The 20,208-nt window shown below is 38.4% G+C and overlaps 1 protein-coding gene across 6 annotated transcripts in view; it reads right to left on the reverse strand.

Moving 5' to 3' along the window:
* The window catches only part of CDKAL1 (CDK5 regulatory subunit associated protein 1 like 1), a 717,953-nt gene that overhangs the window by 217,781 nt on the left and 479,964 nt on the right, over positions 1-20,208 (reverse strand). For all 6 annotated transcript variants that reach the window (XM_017544096.2, XM_017544095.2, XM_037744111.1 and 3 more), the window contains one exon: positions 19,429-19,574. In XM_017544096.2, the coding sequence (XP_017399585.1) occupies positions 19,429-19,574 (146 nt within the window). The remainder of the gene's footprint in view (positions 1-19,428; positions 19,575-20,208) is intronic.

Here is a 20,208-nt window from a genome sequence, read left to right on the forward strand (position 1 = left end):
CAGGTGGTGTCATGGAAACCAGACGCTGACCTTGCCATTACACACGTGAAAGAGAGAAAAAAAATAACTCCTCCAAGCAAACGAAAATGAAGGATGACAGGCTGAGCGCAGTGGCTCAGGCCTGTAATCCCAGCACTTCAGGAGGCCGAGGCGGGTGGATCATGAGGTCAAGAGATCGAGACCATCCTGGCCAAAATGGTGAAACCTTGTCTATACTTAAAATACATATATAAAAAAATCAGCTGGGTGTGGTGGTACACGCCTGTAATCCCAGCTACTCGAGAGGCTGAAGCAGTAGAATCTCTTGAACCTGGGAGGTGGAGGTTGCAGTGAGCTGAGATTGTGCCAATGCACCACTCCAGCCTGGTAACAGAGTGAGACTTTGTCTCAAAATAAAAAAAATTAAAAAAATTAAAAAAAAAGAAAAAATGAAGGAAGACAGACTACGACTTCTAAGTTGCATTGTAATTCCACATGCTCATAACCATATTAATTGGCAAAAACTATCTTATCCCTTAATTTTTACTTTCTTTTTTAAAGGAAAGAGTGAAAGAAAAAAAGAAGGAGAAAAATTTGTTTCTAATAGGGTTAACACCACAGCTTCCAGGATTTTTAAACAGCATCATTTAGAACACTGGTGTCAGAAAAGCAGTTTTACTTTGGAGATAAAATATTTATTGGATAACAAAGAAACAAAAGAGACTGTCTCTTTTACCTTTTTATTTTTATTAACTAAATAAAATTAAAGAGGTAAAAATTAAGCTGGAAGCAACTTCTAGGGTTCTTTCCTCAATGCTAGCTGAAAAAAGTAAGCTAAATAGCCATATTGTTGTTTAGCATCTCCTAGTGGTTTGTGAGCATATGAAACATTCTGAAGCATAAATTTAAATCGGTTATATTTTGCCTATTGCTGCATGGATGATGATTTCTATATATATCCAATTAATGAAGAAAAAAATTTTGAAAATCACTGTAATGCATACCACACAAGACAATAATCATTCACGAGAGCAGAACTACAGGCTACCACTACAAGAAAGTGAACCCCTCAGGCTTCTGGCAAAGGTATTATATAAATTTCATTCATCTAATCACAGACTAAACTACTAATATTTGTGTTATAGAGCCTCAAGTCTATTTTTTAATGCAAGACAAAATTCCTCTAGGAACTCTAGTTCTATACACAGCACCTGACACAGCAGTATACAAAATAGCACACAGGATCTTAATTTAAAAAAGAAAGTGATACATTTGCAGTGCTGTAACTAATGGGGAACTGTAGAAATAATTTCTCTTAAAAGCAAGACAGCAAGAAAGAGAGAAAAGGAATAACTCAAGGCAAGGACAAAATAAATCAGCTAGCTTAAAAAACAAAAAACCTACCACCACCTAACTACAAATGAGGACCGGCCAGCCCAGTGGTTCACTCCTATAATCCCAGCACTTTGGGAGGCGGGTGGATCACTTGAGGTCAGGAGTTTGAGACCAGCCTGGCCAACATGGTGAAATCCCATCTTTACTAAAAATATACAAATTAGCCGGGCGTGGTGACGGGTGCCTGTAATATCAGCTATTTGGGAGGCAGAGGCAGGAGAACCGTTTGAACGTGGGAAGTGGAGGTTGCAGTCGGAGATCATGCCACTACACTCCAGTCTGGGCGATAGAGCAATACTCCGTCTCTAAATAAATACATAAATAACAAATGAGGAGCATGACAGATGACAAAGCAAAGGAGGTAAAACAAGGTGGGCCAAGTATGTCCTCCCTTTTACCACAGGGAAAGTAAACATAATTTATAGGAAAGAGTCACAACCTACCTTCCTACAGAAAAACACTACAACAAATCATACAAGTAATGACTGAAAACAAATAATAATGTACAAACTTGTATTCATTCCCATTTAGGCCAATAAAGGTCAGTTCTGATCCAAAAGAGTTAATGCTACTGACAGTCCCCAATGTCATCATATTTGCAACAGGGTAGGCAATGCTTCAATTTTATATCTCCACATAATTTCCATTACTCAGGCAGAAGCTTATTCTAAGACTTAAAGGAATTTCATTTTAATATGAATACTTTCCAATAAGGTGACATGAAATAAATAGACGTCAGTGAAAATGGCAACATACACACATTTGCCAAAAATCAGCTTTGGTATTAGCACTCTGTTTTAGGTAAATTAGCACCCAATTAGTTCATTTTCACAGGAGCTCCTGCACAAAAAAAAACAGAAATATGACCCGAACATACCAGGGTGGATCAAAGAAAGCCTGACTGCATGCATCTGACAAAGTTATTAAATTTATTTTCCCTGGCCTGATATTATTTCTGGAAAAATAACCTTGGACTCTATCTTTAGCTATTCAATAAGAAGTGCTATGAATCCACACCTCTGGTAAGAGGTGAATATTTCAGCAATTTGTTTTCAGGAAGGTGTAAATTCATACTGCCCTTTCTGCTGGTACACCAAGTACCGCAGTGGTTTACCCCAGGGAGGCTGTACAGAGAATGCAGATCCTTCTGTTTGACCCCTGCTGGCAATCAATTTATGGCCTCAAGCATAGAGGGTGATAGCCCTTGCAGTTCTGTATTAGTTTCTGTAACACTTGATATTATTTTTATTCACATAAATGTCAAACTCCTATTGGTAACATGACCTAAGAGTGTCGGTAACCTCAGCTTACACTCTTTAAGACATCTCAGAAATGGAGGAATTAAATTAAATTTTATATATTTTAATTTATAAGAAATTAAATTAAACCCAAGAAAGAAAAGTAGGAACAATTTTTGTTGCTAAACATGGGATATCAATGCTGTGTAAAGGTTGATCATTTAAGAAATATAGAATAGCTTGGAGGAACAAGCCATTTTATAAGAATAATAACAATGAAATCTCTGTCATTTAGTATAGGGAGTCAGCAGCAAAGAATTAGACAAACCAGAGCTAGGAAGGCAACATACATTCCGAACCTACTGCCTAGCTCTGGGACTAGGCAGCCTGGGTTCAAATTCTCCTGGGTTCAAAAAATGCAGTTTTTTGTCTTAAACTATATGGTGCATACAGGTGTGAAACTTCCAGTAGCCGGCTGTATGTACTGAACCAAACCCTAGAGATAGTCATCTTCTTTGCCCATTCCCCAAATGCTGCTACAATCAGGTGATGATGTGGTCATAAAGACTTAGAAGAGGCGGTTGTTCTGGGTGACAGGATGTTTGGTTCCCTTGACCTAGAACTAGTATTCGGCCCGAGCCAGCACGGCCTTTGCTGTACTTCCTGAGGGATTCTGTTTCCTTCTCCTATGAGATTCTGAAGTCACCACATCCTATAAATGTAAGTTAGTCGCTTATAATGCCACCAGAAGAAACCCTTCATTCAACAAAGATTTAATGAGTTTGCTTCAGGCACTGAAAATATACATACAAAAATACTCCTGACGTTGTATGGGGGAGTCTCCAGGAGAAGACACTGGCATACAATCAAGCAGAGCAATGCGGTGTGTGCCATGACGGACAGACAAGCTATAAGGAGATGATCTATGTAAAATGCTTTGCAGAATTCCTGGCAGGTAGAACACACCAGTGAGTGGCAGTGGTATATATAACTGCTGCTGTCACCGTTCCTTGTACTGTAGGCAATGAGGAGCTATGAAAGAATTCTGATAAAGAAACACAAGGTTTCTATTGTAGAAAGAAAATTTCTGGCAACAAAGTGAAGGGTGGATTGAAAGCAGTGGGCCTAGAGTTATGAAAGAGATTGGAGACAGCACAATTCAAGAGAATGTCTCACCTGTACTTTCTCAAAGAGGGCAGTGATGGTGGGCACGAAAAAGCTGGTCATTAGTCATTTAGAAGACACATTGAGGAGACTTGGTGCCAGGGTACACTGGGTGGGAGAAGGTAGGAAGAAAGTCCAAAAAAACTTTCTGACGTGGTTGGTTGGGTGTGTGCCTGAGGAACACCAAAATGAAGTAAGATGGATAGATGGATGATGCATGCATGCACAGATGATGCATGGAAGATGGGGAGGGAACTGTTGACTGAAATGAATTTATTCAAGGAGGAGGGGGTGGCCAACGTAAGAAAGTAAAAACAAAGGATGAAAGACTGCCTGCCAGAGTCCACAATTAGGGATTTAACAGGAGCACGTAACACAGAGTAAACAGCAACCAGATGACAAAGGATCAAGGAGTGGATGGAAAGCAGAGACAGCAGGTGGTGTGGGGAGGTTACTCTTCAGGGGGTGCACAGTGAGGAAGAGTGCAGTGCAACAGGTGAAAAGCACCTGCTCTGGAACTAGGCAACCTGGGTTCAAATTATTCTCTTCTACCACGCTCTCTGTGCTTCACTTTCCTCATGTATAAAAGGTAGACATCAATGGGGTTCACTGGGATTGTTTCATAGAATTGTAATAATCAGATGAGTTCATATACATATATAATAGTGACATATCATTTTAAGTGTTCAATATGTATTAGTAATTACATAATATTTGAAGGCAGTGAACATTAATGTGGGGGATTATACTATAAAAGTTAAGATGAAACTTGATTTTTTTATAAGTAGAAAAACACCTCCAAAAAAACTGGATTATATCACAATTCTTTTTTTTTTTTTTTTTTTGAGGCAGAATTTTGCTCTATCACCCAGGCTGGAGTTCAGTGGCAACATCTTAGTTCATGGCAGCTCCCGCCACCCGGGTTCAAGCGATTCTCATCCCTCAGCCTCCTGAGTAGCTGGGATTACAGGTCCATGCCACCATGCCCAGCTAATTTTTGTATTTTTAACAGAGACAGGATTTCGTCATGTTGGCCAGGCTGGTCTCGAACTCCTGATCTCAAGTGACACCTGCTTTGGCCTCCCAAAGTGCTGGGGTTACAGGCGTGAGCCACCAAACCCAGCTATCATGATTCTTGAAAGTGCAAAGTCTTTAAAAGGGGGAAGAGAAAGAAACCCAATTAGCAGAATTATTGATAAGAGTCAAAACAAGCTGGGCAATGAAATATTTTTTTTCAAGACAAAAACTCAAAAAGAATAATGCATTTTTCCAATGTACTATTAAAAGATTGCATCAGTGAATTAGGAGAAATTACAGGAAAAAGAATCACTGTTGAACAGTGAATTAAAATAGTATTTTCTACAAGAAAGTCAATGCTTGGTATTATTTACATGGTTAGATTAAAAGCATTTTGCTCTAAATAATAATTGAGGGGAAAGAAATCTGTTTACTTCTTTAAAGGCTACTAACAAAAAAACATTGATTTCATTGATCAGACTTGAAGAAAGCAGGTCACATAAGTGACCCCATACAAATTAGAGGAAACGCTGGGTTGAAAGCAAAGAAAATAGAAAAATTTGATTTTCTCCTCTCCATCTCTTTTGTTCTGACAAGAAATTATTCAGTAATTTCGGCAGCAAGCTAACACCAGTGTCCCAGACACTTGCACTGGACGCCTGGAATTGTTAATGGAAGCAGTGGGAGAAAGGATATGTCCTGGACGGTACAGAACTGCAAATGGGCCTCACCATGAAGCTGAGGCAATTGTATACATAATAAGGAAATCTAGGACATGAGAAAACTAAAACAACACCAACTCCTGTCTGATACTACGAAAAAACCTCTAGCAGTTGCATCTGTTTAAGTCTTGCATCAAAGGGAATTTTCTAATAGTCATTCAACATAGACAGCTGATAATCTGCCAAAATACCGTTTAATTTGTGAGATTAGGAGATACGCATTTTTTTAAAAATGAAAACTTTGTCACCATATGAGAACAAAAACCAAATACTGAGTCATGTGCAAAATCCGGTATTGACACTTAAGAGAACATAATTAGATACTTAGAGATAGGATAAAAAATTCAGTTCTTTTTAGGGAAAGTTATTACCCTGCAACTTGAGAACGTTTTAGAACTACCTATTGTGGTGGAGACTTTTGGTGGCTCCTCTGTATCCATTCTCTTCATCTCTCATATAAATGGATTTTGAGCTAGATGTAGGGATGTCTGGAAGAAATGCTTTATTTTCTAGTTTCCCTTGCAGTTAGGGACAGTTACGTTCTAATCAATGAGATAGAAGTGGAAGTGTCATGTACAATTTCCATGACTGTAACCTTCAAGGCAGGGTGGGGCACACTCTTCTTTAACTCTTTCTCCTTCTTCCTGGCTGGAATGCAGACGTGATGGTTAAACTTTCAGCAGCCATCATGGACCATGAGACAGAGGACAGCTGAGCAACAGGACAGAATCCTGAGTCACTGATGCAGTGGACTGCTCCACCAGCACAAGATTGCTACACCTTAGGCTTTTTTTTTTTTTTAATGTGAGAAAGTCATATCTATCTATTTTGCCTGAGACTTTGTTTCGTGTTTTTGGTCATTGACAGCACAAACCAATCCAATCGTTGACAGTACAAACCAATCCAATCGAAGTGGGATACTATGTGTCAGAACCTAAAAGTGTGACATTTATTTGTCACACTTTGGGCAGCAATGACTCATTGCAGGCTGGGAAGCTAATTAATGTTATGTTAGCAAAATATATGGTCACACTGCCCCTGCTGAACCTTGGAAGACAGTTCAAGTGTTGCTAACTTGGTCTACAGCTGTAGAAATATTACAAAAGATCCAGAATGTTGAATATAGCTGGCTCCTTACTGCTCTTAATAACAAGGAACTCAGACTAGGGCTAGCTGGTTGCAGGCTGAGAAAGAAAGCAGCTTTGCTGAAATGATAAATTACTTGAGGTGACAGATACCTCATTTACTCTGTGATTATTATGCACTGTATGCCTTTATCAAAGCATCTCATGCACCCATAAATACATACATTTGCTATGCACCCATACAAATTTGCTTAAAAGTAAAACATTTTAAAAAAGAAATAAGATGGACTTATAACTCAAAAAAAAAAAAAAAAGGAAAAAAGAAGGAAGGAAGGAAGAGCTTTGCTAAGAAAACCACTCTCCTTGTGAATCAGAGTGAAATTTGACTGAGGGTTCTGTCATTTTGATGTTTGTAGGTCTGAAAATGCCAAGTAAAACAATTACAAGCATTGGCTACAGCATCACAGCCACCTCAGAAGATTGGTGGCCCATCATACGTTAGCTGAGTTTCTTGGCAGAGATGGGATTCAGAGTGCTTCAGATGACATCAAGGGAGTCATCAGTAAGTTCAGAGTAGGGAAGAAGGACAGAGGCTGGTAAATAAAAGACAGTCTTTATTTGAAAACTACGCCCAGTTAAGACCTTTGGCTATAGTTGTTCATGGAACTGACCAGAAACAGACTAGCAGGCTACTAAGTTTGTGATGGACTTGGATGGCCAAAAACGCAGGATGGCATGCACAGCCCACTACTGTACAACCCCTAAAGCAACTGCCAGGGCTCAGGCTGGTACCAGAAGGCAGTATTAGAACCCACTCAGCAGAGCATTCACCCGAATACCACCTCACATATGGGCACACAAGACAGGAGCAACAGAGGACAAAGGACTAGGGTGTATCCCTCACAGGAAAACCAGTGGCCACCACATGGGGTACTAAAGACTGTCCTTCAGTGCTTGCGCAGAAAGACTCCAGGATTTCCACCAAGCAAGATTTAACAATTCCTATTGAAAATTCATGTGTTTCTTATTCTCCCATTTTTCAAATGGGAGTTTTACATATTTTCTTATTTCTATTCTATTTGACATTGGGAATGTTAGGATGCTTTTTAGTTTATGTCCATCAGCCCAGCCCATGGGAAGCCACACCTGGACTTTTATCCATCAGCCCAGCCCATGGGAAGCCACACCTGGACTTCCTGAAAAGGACAGAGCGCCACCCAGAGATCACGTACTTATAAGAGGACAGGGTAACTAGACGGGACTGGGGCTCTCTCTCTCTTAGACAGAGTAAGCTCTGATGTAGCAAGAAGGGTAGACAAATGTTGTGACAAAGACTGCTAATTGCTCCCCACTATTCCATCTCCCCTTCTTTCCAAGAGACTCTTTAGTTTTTAAAGAGGGACAAAAAAAGTCAAACTAAACACTAAATTTTTTTAGCCTCTCTTGCAGGTCAGTATGGTCATACGTCTAAGTTCTGACAATTTGACATCATCAAAAGTGGCATGTATGACTTTCAGAAAGTATTAAAAGGGAAGAAACACACACTTGTGTTTGCCCCTTGCCTTCCTACTCTCTGGAATGCAGATGTGACGGCTGGAGATGAAGTAGCCATCTTGGACCACGAGATGAAAGGTCAATCCTACACCTCTGACATGCTGGAGACTTACAGAGTTCCACCATCTAGCTCTGGACTTTATTTACATGGCTGAGAAATAAACTTTTATTTTTTATGCCACATTTTTTTCTGTCGCTTACAGATGAATCAAATTACAACTTTTATATACATAAATATATGTGCATGCAAATGTGTGCATGCGTGTATGTAACCTATTTAAAGCTTTTCTCTACACTGGTAGATTTAATTACATCACAGATACAATGAAGCTTATAAAGTATAATTGTGTAAAAAAAGGGGATTCTCTTTCATGAAAGACCTGTAAATTCACTATTTCTTTCTCATCCACAAAAAGCCTATAATAAACATTTATGTTCCTCCTATACCAGATTTAACACTGGGGTTTTACCGTACTTACCAGACATTCGGGCTTATAAACATCTATATAATATTAACCATAACGTAAGAATACCAGTCCCTAAAAAACACTTAGCAAGTTTTACTAATCTCTTAATATTCTGTACCTAACAAGTATTTGACACACAGTGTATAACCAATAAATACTAGTAGAATAAATGCAAAATTTAGTCTCTTTTTAAATTAATGTTAATTCACAGGGACATTTTGATCTTATTTCCAGAATTTAAATTGGTCAGATCTAATGATCTGAGATTCCGCCTTTAAAAAAAAAATTATGGGTTACATCACCCAGTCTTCTTTTTCTCATCATTTTCTGCTGACTTAATTAGGGCACCTTTTAGATATTACTGCAAAGTTCAACAGAACATTCAAAAGTATCCATATTGTACATTCTCCCTGGATTTCTTCCTGGCTTTCAGTAACGATATAAGGTCCTACGGAGTGGACCACTCACATAATGACGACTCAGTGAATGGGAGAATGATGATAGGGACGAGGAAATGGAGGCAACGGTGACCCATCCTTGACTCTCTCTCTGTGTCTGCAGCAAGTGAGCAAACGGATCTGCGGTGAGGAATACAGGGTGCTTACGGGCAGGAGTTTAAGCTGCAGACTTAATATACTTGGCTCTAGGAAAGAAGGGTAAGTAGGAAGAAGACATGAGGTCTTAAAGGTTTTGAAATGTAGGTTAGAACGGGTAATAGCTTCGCAACATGTAACCACCACTGGCATAGCATTTTATTTTAAAACACATATATAACTTCTTTAAGAAACTCTGCAGTTTTACAATTAAAGACGTTTTTACAGATAAAACACTCATTACTTTTATTTGTAGTCTTTCTCCTCGTGGTCACATTCAAACGTAGCTTCATTTTCTAAAACTTTTACATAAAAAATTGATACGTAATATTATGCACATTTATGGAAGGTATATGTGATATTTTGATATATGCACACAAATTGTAATGATCAAATTAGAGTATTCAGGATATCTATTCCTTGAACATTTGTCATTTTCTGTGTTGGGAACATTTCAAATCTTCTAGCTATTTGAAACTATACAGTAAACTGTTGTTAATTATAGTCACCCTACTGTGCTACCAAACACTAGAGCCCCTTCCTTATACCCACTATAGAGATCGGTTTGTACCCTAAACCAGTCTCTCTTCGTCACCACCTGGCTCCCTTTCCAGTCTTGGGTAAGCATCATTCTACGTTCTATCTCCATGAGATCAACTTTTTTAGCTCCCGCGTATGAGTGAGAACACGCAGTACTTGTCTTTCTGTGCCTGGCTTATTTCAGTTAACATAATGACCTTTGGTTCTATCCATGTTGTTGCCAATGACGAAATTTCGCTCTTTTTTATGGTTGAATAGTATTCCGGTGTGTGCTATATCTTTATCCATCCATCTGATGATGGACATTTAGGCTGATTCCTTATCTTGGCTATTGTGAATAGTGCTGCAATAAACCTGGGGGACAGGTAACTCTTTGATACTGATTTCCTTCCCTTTGGATAACCAGCTAGCAGTGGAACTGCTGGAGCGTATAGTAGTTCTGTTTCTACAAACATAGCTTCTTTATCAATCCCTTTACGCACTGACTGGATGGAGAGAGAAAGTAAAAAGGAGGAGATGCTGACTATAGAATGTTGTATTAAATGTCCAGGAGATGGCATGTATAATATAATACTTTCTACTTAATAGTGTGGTACAATTTGAATTGGAAAATTATCATCCTTATTGTTTCCAAAAACTAGCCTATTTGGAAATTGTAATAGCAATGAATAGAGTTTGGAGATCCACAAGCTAGAGCTTGAATCTGAACTCTAGCAATTATTAGCTCTGCGACTTCAGGCAAGTTATTTAACTTCTATGTGCCTGAATTTCCTCACCCTAAAATGGGGATAATAATATTTTGTATGTAATATGTGCCACTGTGAGAATTAAATGAGTGAATCCATGTAAACCACACTGCTTTCAACATATTATAGGCTCAATAAATATTGCCTAATAATTATTGTTAGCTATTAGCCAGCAGGGGTCCACAGAACACAGAATCTCTAAGAAGGCAAAATATTATGTTCCATTAAAGGGAATGTATCACTTTTTCCGAAAGAGCAGAGGACTTTCTTGTTTATGAAAAGAGAACTTTAATTAAAACAGATCAAGAAATACTGCTCTAAGCCTTACTCTTATTAGTTCCAGAGTTAAGTTCCATTCATTCAACAAACACATATTTTCCTGCCTTTTACTCGAGTCCCTTCCTGCCATGTGTACGGTGCAGAGTTGTGTGGGTGTCAACGAGGACAAACGGAGCACTGTGTTAGGAACTGAGGATGCAGCAGCCATAAAAGGACCATGAAGATTTCTGACTTTAGACATTAGTACATCTCAATAGCTTTTGAATACTCATGGTATTTGGAAAAGAAAGTAATCTAATAATATCTTTTTTTTTTTTTTTTCATATTCTGTAGAGCCCCCAGCCCAGTGCTTGCTTTTAAGAGTCAACTCTCAATAACATTTGGCCCTTATCCCTTTCCTTGTCCTAGAACTGTATTGTCTCTTGGCTTTGGTGGTATTATTTCCTCCTGGGTCTCCACCTCCACGGGCCTGACTCCACCTTTTTGCCTGCCACAGAGCCCTTTTCCCTTTCCCATTATTACTGAAATACTGGTGTTCTTTAGACTTCTGTTCTCACTCTTCCATTTTTCCTTCTGGATGATCTCACTACACATAACCTCATCTACTACTCAAATGCTGATTACTCCCAGTCATTTATCTCTAGACCCTCATCTTCCTTCTTGACTCCTGACCCGTATTTTCTATAGCCTAAGGGGGCCTCTTACCTGGATTTTCCAGAAAGTCACTTAAAATTCAGCATGTCTAACATCAAAACTCAACTTTCCTACCCAAACTTCTCCTCCTTCTCATTTCCCTATCTGGGTCAACTACATCATTTTCTACCAAGTCTTACTTAAGATACCAAAGAGCTACTTTTAACAGCCATGCATGCCTTCCTCATCTTCTCCTCTAAGCGTACAATGTAAATTTCTTCTCCTCAATTGAATCCATTGTATTGTGTCCAATCCTAGAGGAAAATGCCTTAGATCAGACCAACATTACAACACTATGGATATGAGGACTGGCTGGTTAATGACCTGGTCTGGATTTTCATCAAGGTTCTGTCGCTAGCTGCATGACTTTGGGAAACTATTCAACATCTTTGGGCCTTGAGGATTACACAACCTAAGACATACAATGATTTAACAGTAGTGCTTGGCACAAAAATAAACACCCAAAAATATTAATAATTGTTTTATTAGGATTATCATCTTAAGTATTGTTGGTATTCTTACCATTGCATTTATTACTAGTCTGAGCACATAACTGATAAAAATATATATCATTTAATTAATGTACGCTATTGAAACCAGTAAAAAGAACCACAGTAGAAACTGAGGTGTATAGTTCCGGTATGTGTTAATTCATTGTGGGCTTTTTTTTTTTTTTTGAGACAGGGTCTTGCTGTGTTGCCCAGGCTGGATTGCAGTGGTGTGATATTGGATCATGGCAGCCTCTGCCTCCCAGGCTCAACTGATCCTCCTACCTCAGTCCAAGTAGCTGGGACTACAGGCAAGTGCCACCACGCTCGGCTAATTTCTGGTAGAGATGGGGTTTTGCTACGTTGTCCAGGCTGTTCTTGAAATCCTGGACTCAAGTGATCTACCTGCCTCAGGGTCTCAAAGTGCTGGGATTACAGGTGTGAGCTACCACGCCTGGTCTCAACAAAACCTTTTTTAAGCCATTCTAAACCTTGACATTTACTTTATAAAATGTAAATTAGAAATACCCTACCTACTTGGCTAAGTTTTTGTAACATAATGAGTTGATATGTAAGCTCTGTGGAATATGAAAGCACTCTGTCAAAAAAAAGAAATATGCTATTATTCTATGACTTTGTGCATATGTGATTTGACCCTTGTTTATGATATACCACTGAGTCAAGAAAAATGCGTAACAGATTCAGGGAAGATGATTTCTGAAAGGAATAACATAGTCGCATTATAAAGGAAGGATATAAAGTAAATGAAGTTGAGGAAAAATAAGATTCCTTTCTTGACCAGGCTACAAGGAAATGGAAAGCAAGTCAACATAAAATACAGTTTCCTTCAAACCAGTGAATCAAATCTGGGGTAGCCCCCAAATTATATGGTATTTAGCACACCATGTCCTGATCTAGTTAGCGTATAATCTTCTAAATATAACAACACACTAGAGAAGAAAAAAAAACTAAATACGTTTTTCTGCTAAATAATGGATCCAATGAGATGTATATATATATTCGTTTGAAAAGGTCTAAAAGTAGCAATGGAGAGAAGGGAAAAGAACTTCACTACCTCAGAAAGAAATTTGGCAAGAGATAAAAAGAGTGAACAAGACCTTAGGGGCACCCGAAATAACAGCTTAGCTAAAGATATTAGAAAGGATGACATAAAGCCAGAAAACAGCTTCAGGGAATTATTTTGCCTAAAGTATTTTGGAGGTGGTTACTCAGCGAACAGAAACACATCTGGGAATGCATCTGGAAGAAAACATAATTATCTAATCCTTGCTGAATCATTCTTTTTTTTTTTCTCCTGCGTTTCTTTTCTTCTCTTCTGACAAATATTCTGCTTATGTATCCAGGCCACTAGGACTAAAACTAGTGAGTAAGGCAGAACAAAAGACTAATTTAATATAACACAGCTTTTATCAGATTGTGTTCCAATAAGCACACATGGATGAGCAGGACTAATGATAGGAAAGAAAAGTTACTCAGGATGTTAACAGTTTAGCATCATTTTTGCAGACAGACTGGAAAGGCAGGTCATAGGATACGCTGGGTGATATAAGTTAGCTCAATGACTCACTAAAAGACATCATCCTGCCAACGTAATACTGCCTTTATTCCCCAGTGCCCCTTCCACTGAATGAGGGTACAGTGGAGAGATCAGAGGATGAAACTCCTCTGCAAGTCTGCTACTTCCCCTCTTGTTTGTTCTCTCCTCTCCCCGCAAAAGGTTCCCCTTTGCCTGTGAGTGCTCATTGCTTATTAGTTGTGGCATTTCACTGGACAATCTCTGGATATAGTGAACTTAGGAGAATAATAATAAATATCACAGTACTAAAATGGTTAATATTCTATAAGCAACAAGGGAAATTAACCCTGAAGTACACAGTACATAAAGAAATGACGATGGCAAATTATAAAATGAATGACATGAGGGGATTAAAAATCGACACAGAGACGCCACAGTAAGATGCAACATAGATCCATGCAACTTGCGGGTAAAAACAGAACTGTTTATTAATTCATTCCAAATGGATTTACCAAGTGAGAAAGATAGAGATGTTAACTAGTAAAGATCTAGCTAACTAAACCAAAAAGCTACTGGAGTTCTAGCAACATAATTTGTCTAGACAGTTAGGTCTTTTAATATATAAACTGTTTCATTTCTAAATATCTACCCATAGGATATTCTTACATGTTTCTTTCACATTTTAATGTGTGAATTTGAGGACTTAAAGATTCTTTTACTTAGCATTAAAACATATGTTTAAGAACTCTGCATATTGTCATTTTTTGAATATATGTTAATGCACGGCTTATGTTGGAGAGTGACTATAAATTCACTGCTGCTCAAATGATGGAGGCCTATTTAAAGTCCTTGTCTAATGCCTCAAGGCCCTATGAACCCTAATTATATTATCCCCAACATTACGTAACACAAAACCATTGAATTGGGAAGTAACTCTCTCAAAATTACATGGAAAAAAAAAAATGAATCATTCATGTTTTATACTTCTAGAAAAATCTCAGCAATAAGTTAAAAAGATAACAGAGATATCAGTTATATAACAATGAATGATAGTTAAAATATATAAGACACATATTTTAAAATATAAAAACACAGATTTTTTTTTTTTTTTTTTGAAAGAATCTCACTCTGTCACACAGGCTGGAGTACAATGATCATGCTCACTGTAACCTCAAACTTCCAGGTTCAGGTGATCCTTCTGCCTCAGCCTCCCTAGTAGTTGAGAATACAGGTACACACTAGCATGCTCAGCTAATTTTTTTTATTTTTAATGTTTTGTAAAGATAGGGTCTAACAGACTGGTGTGGAACTCTTGGCCTCAAGTGATCATCCTACCTGAGCCTCCCAAAGTGTTGGAATTACAAATGTGAGCCACTGCACGCAGCCAATCACAGATTATTTCTAAAACCAGAACTGCACTACTTGCTTTGTTTTATATAATTTCTTCCCCTATGCCTACAAATCCCATTATATATTTCAAAAAATCATCTTACCCTTTTAGATAAAAATATCAAATTACTCAGTTAATGTTAAATTGGATTAATAAATCTGAACAGAATAATTTAAGTCATATGATTGTTCATGGCCAGCTGTTTTAAATTAGTATATTAATTCATTTAGACACTCTTCTTTGCAAAGGCTGCATGATTTAATAAATTCCCTTATGCCTCCACATGTGCCAACGCTGCTAGGTTATCTTGTATCCAGCTGCTGTTGTGATGATGGCTGCCAACTTTCAAACAACTGAAGAGAATAATGAACCAGCTTAGTTGGCTCAGATGTAAACTTACATTGCTCCCAGCTAAAACACGGGCCATTTTCAACAGTAAAGAAAATTAATTAAAAGGATTTCACCTCCACTGTTTGAGAATCACGGCTCCACCAATATCACAGAATTAGCAGTTTAAAAGCTTGCAGCTTCAGGTAAACTCCCAAAGTTTGGATTTCTATCTTAAATGCTGTAGGTTGTCTTAAAAAATAGATTTTTTTTAAAAAGAAAACAGATCAGGAAATGCCTTGTCCACAACTTACAACATAACATTTGAGAAGCCTCACGTTGCTGGAGACTTTTATTTATTAAAGGTACATTACAAAAAAGGCTTCAAAGACTTCAGGGGAAATAAAAGATGCAAAGGAAATAGGCCGCCATTTAGGAAGGATTTAAAAACCAACAGAAAAAGAAAGCACGAAACATACCACTTGAAGTCAGGCTCATTTTATGAATGAATGGTAGGCACAAATCAGCCAAGAGTGAAAATATTGTACTGAATTTTAAGAAAGGCTGGACAAGACAATTTTCTGCTGGATCAGTTATCCAGACCAGTGGGTGGAAAGAAGTCCTGAAACTTTGGTGTTGCCAGAATAAGCACTAATCTATTTGGCATAAAGCAATACTAGTTTTTATAGGGGAAAGGAGATCAAATATAAGAACTATTCAAAATATTTCATTTCTTTCTTTTTATTTCTTCCTTTTTTTTTCTTTTTTTTTTGAGATGGAGTCTCACGCTGTTGACCAGGCTGGAGAGCAGTGGCACGATCTCAGCTCACTGTAAAGTCTGCTCCCGAGTTCAAGTGATTCTCCCACCTCAGCTTCCCGAGGAGCTGGGATTACAGGCACGCACCACCATGCTCGGCTAATTTTGTATGTATTTTTTCTTAGTAGAGATGAGGTTTCACCATCCTGGCCAGGCTGGTCTTGAACTCCTGACCTCAGGTGATCCACCCACCTCAGTCTCCCAAAGTGCGAGATTATAGATGTGAGCCACTGTGCCTTGCCTAAAATATTTCATTTATTTCTAAATGACCATAATAGTTGGAAATTATTCACTAGGTAGATGGACTTCCCTAAGAGGATAGGAAAACCCTTGTTCACTAAAGGGCAAAGATAATTATACCGTCCTCATGGGAGTAAGGCTGTACTATTCTTCAAAAGTAATGGACTAGACAAAATACATAATTTTTTGGTTCTGATGAACTTTCTAAAACTACGCAAGGATAACTTTTTAATTTAATTAAATCAATTAATTTTTTTGGAACGGAGTCTTGAACTGTTGCCAAGGCTGGAGTGCAGTGGCATGATCTCAGCTCACTGCAGCCTCTGCCTCCCTCGTTCAAGTGATTCTCCTGCCTCAGCCTCCAGAGTAGCTGCGATTACAGGCATGTGCCACCATGCCCAGCTAATTTGTTGTATTTTAAGTAGAGACGGGGTTTCACCGTGTTGTACAGGCTCGTATTGAACTCCTGACCTCATGATTTGCCTGCCTTGGCCTCCCAAAGTGCTGGGATTACAGGAATGAGCTACCGTGCCCAGCCTATTTTATTTTTTGAGATGGGGTCTCACTCTGTCAGCAAGACTGGAGTGTAGCGGCATAATCTTGGCTCACTGCAACCTCTGCCTCCCAGGCTCGATCGATTCTCCCACCTCAGCCCCCCAAGTAGTTGGGACCACAGGTGCAAGCCAACATGCCTGGCTAATTTTTTGTATTTTGGTAAAGATGGGTTTTTACCATGTTGCCCAGGTTGGTCTTGAACTCCTGAGCCTAGGAGATCCACCCGCTTTAGCCTCCCAATGTACTGGGATTACAGGCACGAGCCACCATACCAGGCCTAGGATCACTTTATTAGCAGGGATAGTCTGATTTCTTTTTTTAAAAAAATAGGTGACCTGAAGTTTTCTCAGTCATCTGCTATACATAAACAGGTATACCACACTGGCTGCCCACTACAGTTTTCCGATATATCTTACTTACAATCTAAATGTGAAATTATATACCAGGGTTGCTTCTGCCCTTGCTGCAGATACACAACACAGAGTTAATTTAAAAATCTCTCCAAGATGCTAACTGACTAGACTCATACTCCGCAATCCAAGTGACTCACGGCACTTGAAACTAAAATTATGGTTGGGTGGGTGTTGGATGCAGTGTCTTCTCAGGCATCTCCTGTATCTTCTCCAGGTAAGCCTCACATTTTTATTGCTAGAAATACTAGAGATCCCTGGGAAACACAGTGGGTTCTAGGATCCTCCAGTTGGTTGAATGCTTCTAGAAAAACTAAATGGATGCCTCACGATAACTCAGAATGCAAAGAAAGGACCCTGATTCAAAGAAATCCCAGAGACTATTTTCTAATACCTGACATAATCATCTTTTTACCTCTATATAGCTCATGGATGCTGTTGGAACTGTTCAAGATGGAACGGATTTAACAGAACAGCGTTAACTTGCTGTGAAACTGTTGCCTGGTTAAGCAGCCACAGTGATTCCTCCAACAACTGAGTCAGCCCTCAACCAAATCCAGATAAGAGAGAGGTGCTGATTCCTTAGCCCGTTTTAATCACATTAATGCAAGAAATTATCTGGAAAATGTTCTAGTCTATTCTGCACACGGGATGCATGTCTACACTTGGGAAAATATTATGTAACAAGTATGAAGTTTTTATTTCCTACTGCTGTAATAAGCAAACAACGCAGAAATTTCACAGGTACAACAACTGACTTGAAATTTTGAAAATATGCCATTCACCAGTGCCAGTGTGCCCAAAAGAACTCTCTTATATGAGACAAATTTGCCTGCAATAACAGAATAAAGGCAAGAAAGGGCTACAGGCCAACAACAGACATTTAACATAAAAATCTGTATTCTTGAGCCTTACATGGTTCTGTTGAAAATTTGAAAGTATTAAAAAGGGTAGAGATCTGTTTTCCATTTTCCACTTTGAAGGCTGTAATAGTTAACAAATACACTTTCTATTCACTGATTTGAATATCTGGACAATTAGCTAAATTGTTTGAATGTCCACCAAGTAGCTTTACTCCTGGTGGTTACAATAATCAAGAACGCCTAGAGGTAAAAAAAGTTAGAAAGATATATAAAGGAAAAGTATGGAAGAATGTAAAAAGGAAAAAAGAAAAAAAAGAAAAAGATTTTAAAACGATCGTATGCAGTTAGGATAAATGACTAATTAAAGGTGGAAAAAATAATTGCTTACAATTTGTATAAAGCAATCATATCCATGCAGTACTCTGAACACAGTACAAAGGTACATAATTATAAACAAGAAGATGGAAATAAAAAGTTGCATCTTAATTAAGAAAAACAACAGAGAAAAAAGCCATGGAAAAAATTTATGGAAAGTAGGAAGACCCAGGCCACAAATATGGCAAGACAAATGACATATCCCCGAGGGGAGAACAGTGTCCTTGACTTGAGAAGGCTCTGTGTGACCCTGGCCAGCGCTTCCGTTTCCTGGCCAGTATAATCACAGAAGGCAGTCAATGTTTGGTGATGAGGAGCAGCATTCTGAAGAACATAATTAAGGGCTGCAAGTATGTTCTGTGGAAACAAAATTATCATTCATGTCTGACATTGTGTAAATATGCCTTAATTTTGGTCAATAGCAATTTGAACCTTAAAAATTAGAATCCTCAAACCTCCTTGTAAATCACAATTCTTTAAGCAAACTACAGGGATTTGTGTGTGAAAGCAGAGACATTCCAGATACTCTATAAAAAATGCTGTTCAGTAGAAAATTATCTATTTTGTAGTGACATGATTTGGCCTCTCTCCATGTCAAAACCAGCTCATAACTTCAAAAAGCCACATTAAAGGAGATTTACACAGAGCAAAGCAAAAGCAGTTTCCATCCACCAGGTCAGGTATAAAAATAATCACAATTCACATTACCTTAAAAAGACTGGCAATCTTACACAAATTAATGGCGTGTTGTGTACAGATGGAAGGTGGATATAAACTGAGGAGAAAGAAAAAGCCACATCAAAGGTGCCAAGAAGACTGAAAGGCTTTGAAATCTTCGAAAGTCTCGCCTTCTCTCTTATACCTTTAATTGTAAGGCTGTAATAAGGGCATTTTTGCCACAAGCTCTTGAAAGAAAAAAGAAATGGTTATTTTCTTAAGTACTAACAGACTTACTTCTCTTTGAGAAAATCCACTACTCTTTTGAAGTCAGCCACACAGTATTCTCTTTTCATTTCCATGAGTACGCTGTCGGAGGCAGACTGGACTGGTATGTGCAGAAATGCGTAGACTCTGGGGTGATTAAGGATTTTCGCCATTTCCTTAAAAAAATGGAAGGAGAAAACATTAATCGTTTTAACAAATTGTGGAATGGTTTTCCACACATCAACACAAGCGCAAGCAAGTAAATATACTAGTTGAAAACAGACCAATCACCGAAGCTCTTAAAGTGAACATCAATTGGCAATATTCTATGATGAGATTTGGGAATTCAATATCGCTTTTAGAGGATTCCACAGGAGTATTATTTTTTCATGCTTTCTGTTTCTCTGAGGTGACAAAAAAGAGATAAAGTAACATATGCCCAAACAATAAGAAAGATTTTTCAGTACTCCAAAACAAACACCGTTCCTGCTTCACTTCAAAGAAGTTTTACATTCGCCTGGTTACATTTGTGGGAAAAACAGCAATATTTAAGGCAAACACTTGAGATTCCATAATCCCCTATACTTGAATAGAGAAAGTTTCCAAGTTTAGGTTAACACATTTTTTTTTTTATTGCATTTTAGGTTTTGGGTTACATGTGAAGAACATGCAAAATTGTTGCATAGGTACACACATGGCAGTGTAATTTGCTGCCTTCCTCCCCATCATCTATATCTGGCATTTCTCCCCATGCTATCTCTCCACAACTCCCTACCCCCTACTGTCCCTCCCCTATTTCCCCCCTACAGA

The sequence above is a fragment of the Cebus imitator genome, unplaced genomic scaffold, assembly GCF_001604975.1.
Source record: "Cebus imitator isolate Cc_AM_T3 unplaced genomic scaffold, Cebus_imitator-1.0 Scaffold165, whole genome shotgun sequence".
In the NCBI taxonomy this organism is placed as follows: Eukaryota; Metazoa; Chordata; class Mammalia; order Primates; family Cebidae; genus Cebus; species Cebus imitator.